Consider the following 10,883-nt stretch of genomic DNA (forward strand, 5'->3'; position numbering starts at 1 on the left):
GGGTTATCTCATATATTAAGGCTCGGCGTATGGTTGATAAGGGGTGTTTGGCCTATTTGGCATATGTTCGTGATTCTATTACTGAGGTTCCTTCTATGGATTCTATGCCTATTGTTCGTGAGTTTCGTGAGGTATTTCCTTCAGACCTGCCGAGTATGCCACCCGATAGGGATATTGACTTCTGCATTGGTTTGGCTCTAGGCACTCAGCCCATTTCTATTCTGACGTATCATATGGCCCCGCCTGAGTTGAAAGAATTGAAAGAGCAGTTGCAAGACGTTCTTAATAAAGGCTTTATTAGACCTAGTGTATCGCCTTGGGGTGTGCCGATGTTGTGTGTCAAGAAGAAGGACGGATCAATAAGGAAGTGTATAGATTATCGACAGTTGAACAAGGTCACAATAAAGAATAAGTATTCATTGCCAATGATTGATAATTTGTTTGATCAGCTTCAGGGTGCCAAAGTGTTTTTGAAGATTGATTTGAGATCTGGCTACCATCAGTTGAGGATTAGGGCATCCGATGTCCCTAAGACAGCTTTCCTCACTTGGTATGGGCACTATGAGTTCTTAGTGATGTCATTCGGATTGACCAATGCCCTAGCAGCTTTCATGGATTTGATGAACAGAGTATTCAAGCCTTACTTGGATTCGTTTGTGATTATCTTCATTGATGATATTTTGATCTATTCCCGCAGCCAGGAGGAGCATGAGCAACATTTGAGAGTTGTTCTTCAGACTTTGAGAGATAGTCAATTGTATGCTAAGTTTTTGAAGTGTGAGTTCTGGTTGAGTTCAGTTGCATTCTTGGGTCACATTGTTTCAGCAGAGGGTATTCAGGTGGATCTGAAGAAGATAGAGGCAGTCAAGAACTAGCCTAGACCTTCGTCAGCTACAGATATCCGGAGTTTCTTGGGTTTGGCAGGCTATTACCATCGGTTTATGGAGGATTTTTCATCTATTGTAGCCCCGATGACCAGGTTGACCTAGAAAGGTGCCCAATTCAGGTGGTCAAACGAGTGTGAGGCGAGCTTTCAAAAGCTCAATACAGCTTTGACTATGACACCGGTATTGGTTTTGCCCACAAGTTCAAGGCCATATACAATTTATTGTGACGCATCTCGTATTGGACTTGGTGCAGTGTTGATGCAGGATAGCAAGGTCATTGCTTATGCTTCACGACAGTTGAAGATTCATGAGAAGAATTATCCAGTTCATGATTTAGAGTTAGCACCCATTATTGATGCGCGGAAGATTTGGAGGCACTATTTATATGGCGTGTCATGTGAAGTGTCCACGAATCACAAGAGTCTACAGTATTTGTTCAAGCAGAAGGAGGTAAATTTGAGGCAGAGAAGGTGGTTGAACCTATTGAAAGACTATGATATCACCATCTTATATCATCCGGGAAAGGCCAATGTGGTGGCCGATGCTTTGAGTAGAAAGTAAGCCAGTATAGGTAGTCTTGCGCATATTTCGGTCGGTGAGAAACCGCTTGTTTTGGATGTTCAACCTTTTGGCATATCAGTTCGTGAGGTTGGATGTTTTTGAGCCTAGCTGTGTGTTAGCTTGCACAGTCACTCGTTCTTCATTATTTTAGCGTATCCAAGAGCGGCAGTATGCTGATCCTCATTTGCTTGTCCTTAGGGACACGATACGGCACGATGGTGCCAAGTAGGTTACAGTGGGGGATGATGGAGTTTTGAGGATGCAGGGTCGAGTTTGTGTGCCTAATGTAGATAGACTTTAAGAGTTGATTTTAGAGGAGGCCCATAGTTCCTGGTACTATATTCATCCAGACGGCGTTAAGATGTATCAGGACTTGTGCTAGCATTATTGGTAGATGAGGATGAGGTAGGATATTGTTACATATGTGGCTCGGTATTTGAATTGTCAGCAGGTAAAGTACGAGCATCAGAGATCTGGTAGTTTGTTCCAGAAGATTGAGATTCTTGAGTTGAAGTGAGATCGTATCACTATGGACTTCATTGTTGAACTCCCACAGACTTAGATGAAGTTCGATGCAGTGTGGGTTAATTTTGATAGGCTGACCAAGTCAACACATTTCATTCCTATTGTAGTTTCTTATTCTTTTGAGAGATTAGCTGAGATATATATCCGGGAGATTGTTCGTCTTCATGGTGTGCCCGTGTCTATCATTTTGGACCGAGGTATGCAGTTTACCTCACATTTTTGGAGGGTGGTTCAGCATGAGTTTGGCACACGGGTCGAGTTGAGCATAACATTCCATCCATAGACGGACGGGCAATCCGAGCGTACTATTCAAATTTTGGAGGATATGCTTCGAGCTTGTGTCATTGACTTTGGAGGGTCGTGGGATCAATTCTTGCCTTTAGCGGAGTTTGCCTACAACAACAACTACTAGTCGAGCATCCAGATGGCTCCTTATGAGGCTTTATATAGTAGACGGTGTCAGTCGCCGATTGAGTGGTTTAACCGGGAGTGGCTCGGTTGTTGGGTACGGATCTAGTACAGGATGCCTTGAACAAGGTTAAGATTATTCAGGATAGCCTTCGTACAGCTCAGTACAGGCAAAAGAGTTATGCTGACCGTAAGGTTCGCAATGTAGCATTCATGGTCGGCGAATGGGTGTTGCTTCGGGTGTCGTCTATGAAGGGTGTGATGAGGTTTGGAAAGAAGGGCAAGCTAAGCCCAAGATTCATTGGCCCATTTGAGATTCTTGATCAAGTGGGAGAGGTGGCTTACAGACTTGCGTTGCTGCCGAGTTTATCAGTCGTGCATCTGGTGTTCCATGTGTCCATGCTTCATAAGTATCACGGCAATCCATCCCACGTATTAGACTTCAGCACTGTCCAGTTGGACAAGGACTTGTCCTATGAGAAGGAGCTGGTAGCTATTCTAGACCGCCAGGTTCATCAGTTGAGATCTAAAAGTTTCCCTTCTGTTCGTGTTCAGTGGAGAGGTCAGCCTGTTGAGGCAGTGACCTGGGAGTCTGAGTCCGATATGCGGAGCTGATATCCCTATCTTTTCCCCGGCACAGGTACTTTCTTATGTCCGTTCAAGGATGAACGGTTGTTTTAGAGATGGATAATGTGATGACCCAAAAGGTCATCACTTGTTTTGAAAGAAAATTCTATGTTCCGAGGCCTGAAAAACCTCCTTTTGTCTCACCTCAATTTCCGTGTGCAGTCCGGGCTAATTTCTGGAAAGATTTTATGTGAAAACTAAGTAAAATAAGGAAATTAGCTTTTAAAATTGAATAAAGTTGACTTTGGTCAACATTCTTGGTAAACGGACCCGAACCCATGATCTGACGGTCTTGTAGGGTCCGTAGTAAAATTTGGGAATTGGGCATATGCCCGAAATCGAATTCCGAGGTCCCAAGCCCGAGAAATAAATTTTTGAAAGAAATTATTTAAATGAAATTATAAGAGCTTTTGGAAATGAAAAGAGGTTTGAAATGGATGGTACCAGGCCCTATTTTGGTTACGGAGCCCGGTACAGGCCTTATATAACAATTAACTTGAATCTGTATAGTTTGGTAAGAATCAGAGTCCGTTTAGTATAAATCGGACCTTTATTTGAGAAATTGGAAATTTTGATGTTCTTGAGTGATTTCATGAATTTGAGGTTTAATTCATAGTTATTGATATTATTTTTATGATTAGATCGCATGAGCAAGTCCGTATGATGTTTTTAGACTTGAGTGCATATTTGGTTTGGAGCCCCGAGGGCTCAGGTGAGTTTTGGATAGGCCATGGAGTGAAATTGGACTTCGGAAAACTGTTGTTGTATTGCAGGTCTGATTGCGAAGCCTAGCTCGCAAATGCGAGCTTGCATTTGCGAAGAAACATCGCAATTGCGATGATGGGCCAGGGCAGGGAACCTTCGCATTTGCGAGGCTTATGTCGCAAATGCGACCTTAGCAGGCATCGCAATTATGAACAGTTGTTCACATTTGCGAAGAAAATGGAGGTAGGCTTTCCTTCGCAATTGCGAAGCTTTGGCCGCAATTGCGAGTTCGCATTTGCGAACATGTCATCGCAAATGCGATATCTGTGCCTATGTAAATCATAACTTAGCCGAAAAGTCTTCATTTTTCAAACTCTCTCAAACCCTAAGCTCTCTTGGGCGATTTTGTAAAGAAAAGTTCTTCTCCAAATCAATTGTAAGTCATTTCTAACTCATTTTCTCCAATCTATAACATCTTTTCATATGATTTCAATTCAAAATCAAGGGTTTTCATGAGGGGAAATTGGGTGTTTTGGGTAGAACTTAGGATTTTTAAATTTTGGGGATTTGGACCTCGATTTGAGGTTTGATTTTAAAATAAATTATACATTTGAGTTCGTGGGTGAATGGGTAATCAGGTTTTGGTTCGAACCTCGGGTTTTAACCATGTGGGCCCGGGGTAGATTTTTGACTTTTTGGAGAATTCTTTAGAAAACCTATTTTCATGCATTAGAATTGATTTATTTAGCATTTATTGATACCGTTAAGTAAATTGTGGCTAGATACAAGCGAATTGGTGGCGGAAACAAGAGGTAAAACAGTAGTTGAGGCTTAAATTGTGTTCGTGGCATCGAGGTAAGTGTTTGGTCTAACCTTAGCTTGAGGGATAAGGAGTTGTGTCTTATTTTCTATGTGTTAATTGTTGAGTACGACGTATAGGTGTGGTGATGAGTCTCTATACATCGGTATCAAGCATGCCCGTGAGTCTTATATTATGATTGATGTGACTCTGTTTGTATTGTCCATGCTTAATATTATGATTCTAATGTTGAACAAAGTTTATGGATGTATTCTTGGTAATTGACGTTGTAGAGCATTGACTCAAGTTGAGAATTGAATTGTGAAGTAATTGTGTAAAAGAGAAGAGGTTTATGATATTGTCTCCCCTGGCCGGGATGTTATTGCTTTTGATATTGTCTCCCTTGCCGGGGATATTATTGCTCATGATATTGTTCCTTTGCCAGAATATTATTGATATGCTATTGTTCCCTTGCCGAGATTCTATTGTGATATTATTGATTCTCTTGCCCAAATTGCTTTGTGCTTGTTGCTTGGGTAAGGAAGTGTGTAAAGAACAAAGGGTGATGCCGTGCGTGATTTTGAGAGTGTTAATGCACGAAGGGTGATGTCGTGCCATATTATTGAGAGTAAAAGCACAAAGGGTGATGTCATGACGTACGATGTACAATGTCGTGCCATGATATGAGTGATAATATACGAAGAATAATTATGTGCCTTGATTATGTGAGGTAAAAGCATGAAGGGTGATGGCGTGCCGATTATATTAATTTTTATGGTGAGGACGAGAGTAAAAGCATGAAGGGCGATGTCGTGCACTTGTCATTGATTCCCTTGTTCTGTTTATGGTTTAATTTTGGTGTTCCGTATGTTTCTTTACTGAATTTTCTGTGGTTACCTGATATTTCCCGCAACATGTTTCCCCATCCTATCTTTAACTGTAAAATTCTGCCTTTATTTTCTGCCGTATATGATTTAACTGTACAGGTTTATTTGGTAGTCTTGTCCTAGCCTCGTCACTACTTCGCCGAGGTTAGGCTAGGTATTTACCAACACATGGGGTCGGTTGTGCTGATACTACACTCTGAACTGTGTGCAGATCCTGGTGCTGCAGCTTTTGGACCACAGTGAGGTTGCTGCCTTCAGTCCATCAAGAGACCCAAGGTAGTCCTGCAGGCGTCCGCAGGCCTTGGCATCTCTTTCTATCTTTCAATTCTTTTTCTTTTATGAATTTCAGAGACCTCTTTGTATTTATCTTTCAGACCACTATTTGTAGTATCGTAGATAGTCTGTAACATTGTGACATCAAATTCTGGGTAGAGTTGTATGTTGGATTCTGCTAGTATATGATCAAACTATTAGTTTTCGTCTTCTGCACTTCTATTTATTATAATTATTCCATTGGTGTTCACCTATTATATTGAACTGTTAAAAAGGCTAAGTAAAAATGTTAATGATTTATAATACTCGGCTTGCCTAGCTTTCATGAGTAGGCGTCATCACGACTCCCGAAGGTGGAAAATCCGGGTCGTGACAAAATACAGCTGTTTGAAAGAGATAAACAGTAAAAGTAGGAAATGGAAGGGGACTGTAAGGTCTGCGAATGTCAGAAGATCTATCTCGAGTCTCCATATGAAAGTAATCCGAGCCGACACACCTCAAGCACCGCTGGGACCAATTCCAGTATCTGCACAAGAAGTGCATAAGTATAGTATGAATACAACTAACCCAATGTACAAAGTAAGTGTCGACCCTAACCTCGACGAGGTAGTGACAAGGCTATGAGACGACACCTATATAAATAAACATGTACAAGTGTATATAAAGTAGCAAAATAACAAGAAGAATGATAAAATACTAACTGTAAGGGAACATGCGAAAAGGGGAAGATATAATAAATAGGGCAAGTATGAAGTCATGAAATTACATCTTCCGAGTTAAGCAACAATATAACCAAGTAAATTACCAAAATCGAAAATCAATTAAATCAATGATATGATAATAGCACGGCATCACCCGTCGTGCTTTTACTCTCCTCCTCACCATGCAATATCATGAATCTAATGGCACGACATCACCCTTCGTGCTTTTACTCTTGTCCTCAAGATGCGATAATATGAATGTAATGGCACGGTATCACCCTTCGTGCTTTTATTCTCGTCCTCACCATGTAATATCATGAATGTAATGGCACGACATCACCTTAAGCATTTCCTACCTGAAATTAGCCTATAAAATAACATTAGACCCATAGCCATATATATATTTTTGAGTTTCTTCTCAACCTCCTAGTCGATTCTAACTTTCAATTTCTCCCATGAAAAATAGCCCTTAGAAAAGGAAAAAAAAAGAGAGGAGAAGAATGTAATGGATGACAAATATTAGTGCTTTGATTTTTTGAAAATAGCGAGGAAGCAAGGGGTTCGGAAAATTGAGCAATTTCCCTCTTATTAGAGTTCGAAAAAAGTTTGAAATTCTATACGACGTACAAATTTCTAGCACAATTTGTGGAATCACTCGAATAATTTAGTCTTTTTCTTTCATAATCTTTGTCTGTTTTGCCCTCTTAAGAAAAATGGGCTATTTAATAAAAGCTTCTTTCATTACAGTTACTCTAAATTTTCTATATGCGTTATGATTCTTTTTTACTTCAGTTTGATGAATATGTTGGAAAATGGCGGAAGAATTCATGCTTAGGAGCTGGTCTCTCGTCCAGCATTTGGATGATTTTAGCATAGTTTTCAGGTGCACGCGTACTAGCCTGCACAATAAAGTTATCGAAAAAAGGGTCCAAGGGCTCTGGAAATATTTTAACATGCAGTTAATATATTTCTCAAATGTAACCAGTTAGCTTCTGTTTGACAACTATACCGGCGACAACCTTAATTTTTTGTTAAAAATATGGGATATTATTTTCTCATTACCCTCTTCAGTCCATATTAATTGTCATGTTTTCTTTTTAGATGCCCTTACAAAAATCTTACACACAAGGATAAGTTGACTAAATTGTCCCTATTTATCTTTTGATCTCAATTTAATATTACCCCTAATTTAACTATATTAATCTCTCTCCACATTTATTAAAATAAGGGTAATGGTGAAAAAAAATAATTAAAATTATCTTGATTTTTTACAATGACATATTTTGAACCAAATATTTTTGATAAACTGGGCAAGTAAAATGGACTGAGGGAATACTAAATTAGAAGTTAATTAAATATCGTCACTGATTCCTAAGGAAAACTAAGTGTTTTTATTAATGCGGAGAAAGTTGACTTCAAGATTTGTTGTTGATAACGACGATTATACTATACTCCCTCCGGTCCAAAATAAGTGATTTTTTTGGATGTTTTCAGATTAAGAAATCCACCTTTTAGCATTAATTAACAATGGAATAAACTATATTAACCTTTATTATCTCACATAAACACTCTTAACACATATTCCAACATTATTTACTTCAAGGACAAAGTAGGAAAAAAATAATTAATTTATTCTTGAAATCTGAAAAAATCACTTATTTTAGACCACAAAAAAAGACCAAAAAATCACTTATTTTGGACCGGAGGGAGTAATGATTTTGCATTAAAAATCAAACTTGATTATATTTCTTAATTGCTTGATTAAGTAATGAACCTGAGTCATTTGACTTCATTCAAACTTTCCGCAAAATAAAATGTTGATTTGCATATTATTCAAAATATCACCATTTTATTAATAAATATTCTTTCTTGATAGAGACTTTTATATTCCCTTTCTCTTTCCCTAATCTCTTTTTGAGAGGGAGACTTGGTAAATAAGGGAATGTTTCAATTTAAATGAGTCTATTTTCCTCTTCTAACGAGGAAAGGAAATCGAAAAGCTCTTTAAGGATGGACATACAAAGTGGCAAAACTAATAAATAGAAAAGAAAAACAAAAAACTGCAATCTTATTGGATGAACGTGTTCGACCTAAATAAATAAATAATTCTTCGTATCATTACCTTTTTTTTACTCCAATCTGATTGGATGAACGTGTTCATAGGTATTATACTCTGTGTTTTACTATTTGAACCTTCAAATTAGAAAAAGAAAAAAAAAACTATATCATTCTTATCCCCAATTTGGAGATCAAGGCTTCTTTGGATAAGGACTATCTTTAATTGTTTATATTTATCGTTTGGGTACATTGAATTTTTTGACTTCTTCTAATTAGTCGTAGGATCAAACAATTTAAATACGTTTTTCTCCCAAATATCAGCTAGTCCTTCACATGCTCCATTTGAAAAATTTGACTAATCGCACTATTATAATGTTGTTTCACAATATTTATAATGTTTCCTATAAAGAGGTATATAATATAGACAGCATACCCGAATACAAGAGTTACCGACTAATTTTACAATTCGAACTTGTGACCTACGTTCTAGGAAAATAACTTTATTATTGCTCCAGGTTTCCGTTCGATATTTCTTCCAAAAAAATTATCTACAGTGCTTATATTCAAGTTATTGTCTTAATAAGTAAACTTTCTTGATATGAACCTTTATATTCCAAAAGAATGACTTTCTGTTTCCTAATTCACCTTATGAGGGGAGGGACTTGGTCAATGAGGGAATGTTATAGATAGTTGATTACGATTCCACGTGTATTTATTGGTTTTTTCAGACTCTAACAAAATGTTTATAACTAATTATTTGATTGGAACATAGTTACTATTATAGTATTAACACCGTATGGGGCGATTATAGATGTAACATACCTTGTATAATGAACTAATTAAATTTATATATTAATTTGAACATGCCTAAAGTTTAAAACTATGAGTTGAAAGTTGATTTAACTAACAAGGCGAGGTGTTAAACAGAAGAAGGAACCAGCAAGAGAATTCCTAGTTCAATTTATTACTTGTTATACCAATCATTTTCATTATTTTATTATATTACTGTTGTTATTGTTTGTTGCTTTATTTTTATCGTTTCTTAAGCCTAGGGTCTATCGAAAACAGTCTCTCTACCTTTATAGGTAAGACTGCATACACATTATCCTCCTCCAGATATGTGATTAAGCTGGATTTGTTGTTGTTGTTGTTGGTTTGAGAGTGCAAACTCAGTTTTGTGCGATGAGGAATGTTAAACTACTCATTTCTTCTTTCAATAGCCAACTACTTGCGTAAAACAGTTTCATTGAATATTTTGACTAAATCATTAATACTTCATTGGAATTTTTGACTAAACCATTAAAAAAATTGCCTGGCCTTTGCTATAAGTACCTATCTTACCTTAGTAGTTTCCACACATAAATCACTTTAAAGAAAATAGAAAGATCGTATTATATCCAAAGTATAGGAATATGGCAAAGTCGCTCGTGAGCTACACAACCTTCCTTGCTCTCCTCTTATGCTTCCTCCTCATTTCATCCAATGGTTGGTACCTCTTTCATTGTCATTTTCATTTTTCAATATTGTATGCGCATATTTTAATTCCAAGGGATTAGTGTTTTCAGAACAAAATAATAGTATATATACCCGAATTCCAAGCTAGTTGTAGTTGGTGTCTCTATAAAGATTTGGACCCAAAACTACAATCCAATATTACATAAAATTGCAAAAATTCATTATAAATTGATTAATTTTACGCTAGTAGTTAACTTGCTATAATCCTTTCTTAGTACAGGCAGCTAGCACCTAGGTATGCCTTTGAACAATCATGTACGAACTCGCTAATATGAAATGATTATCATTATTGTTATAACTTATAACAACAAAAAAACATATATTTCAACATTTTTAGAAGAAATTCATATATTTTAATTCAAATAAATGATTTTAACCAAAAATACTTATGATAAGTTGTTGTTCCATGCAGAGATGCAAGCGGCAGAGGGCAAACTTTGCCGAAGGAAGAGCAAGACATTTTCTGGCTATTGCTTTATTAGTGAACACTGCGACGAAGAATGCAAAGAGAAAGAGGGGGCAAAGAGGGGTATGTGCATTAAGAAGAGCATCTTCAGACGTTATTGCTACTGCTACCACAAGTGCAAATAAGCATCAAATGCTCTCAGAATGCTCCTTTTTATGTATAATAAATAAATAAATAAATAATGGTGTGTTGTCTTGTGTTTAAAAGAATAAAAATACTACAAATTCACTAGAATTGTAGTTATTATGAGAAAATAGTATCAAACTATGTTTGTATTATCATATTGTACGGTCTTTTCCTTGGGATCCATATTGTAATTTTTTATGTCAAGTGAAATAATCTAAATAATTTCAAGAAATTATTTGTGGTTATACTGATTGAGTTGGCTTGACTAGTTGGCTATTATGATCAGTGGTGATGAAATTATTTAAAGAATACCGTTATCCACTCATATTGTTCCTTAAAAAATGG

At 37.1% G+C, this 10,883-nt stretch overlaps 1 protein-coding gene across 1 annotated transcript; it reads left to right on the forward strand.

Annotated features, from left to right (window-relative positions):
• The first annotated feature begins 9,792 nt into the window (after positions 1-9,792).
• LOC107798795 (defensin-like protein 1) lies at positions 9,793-10,783 on the forward strand. Its single transcript, XM_016621834.2, has 2 exons — positions 9,793-9,916; positions 10,359-10,783. Exons 1-2 carry the CDS (start codon positions 9,844-9,846, stop codon positions 10,535-10,537), a joined length of 252 nt encoding a protein of 83 aa, XP_016477320.1. The 5' UTR covers positions 9,793-9,843; the 3' UTR covers positions 10,538-10,783.
• The last annotated feature ends 100 nt before the right edge of the window (positions 10,784-10,883 follow it).

Source organism: Nicotiana tabacum, chromosome 18 (assembly GCF_000715075.1).
Source record: "Nicotiana tabacum cultivar K326 chromosome 18, ASM71507v2, whole genome shotgun sequence".
Taxonomy (NCBI): domain Eukaryota; kingdom Viridiplantae; phylum Streptophyta; class Magnoliopsida; order Solanales; family Solanaceae; genus Nicotiana; species Nicotiana tabacum.

Excerpts from the sequence above, each read along its gene's own strand:
- LOC107798795 (XM_016621834.2), top strand. The coding sequence starts at position 9,844 with ATGGCAAAGTCGCTCGTGAGCTACACAACCTTCCTTGCTCTCCTCTTA. Across the intron at positions 9,917-10,358 it reads CCTCCTCATTTCATCCAATG|AGATGCAAGCGGCAGAGGGC; the intron begins GTTGGTACCTCT and ends TGTTCCATGCAG.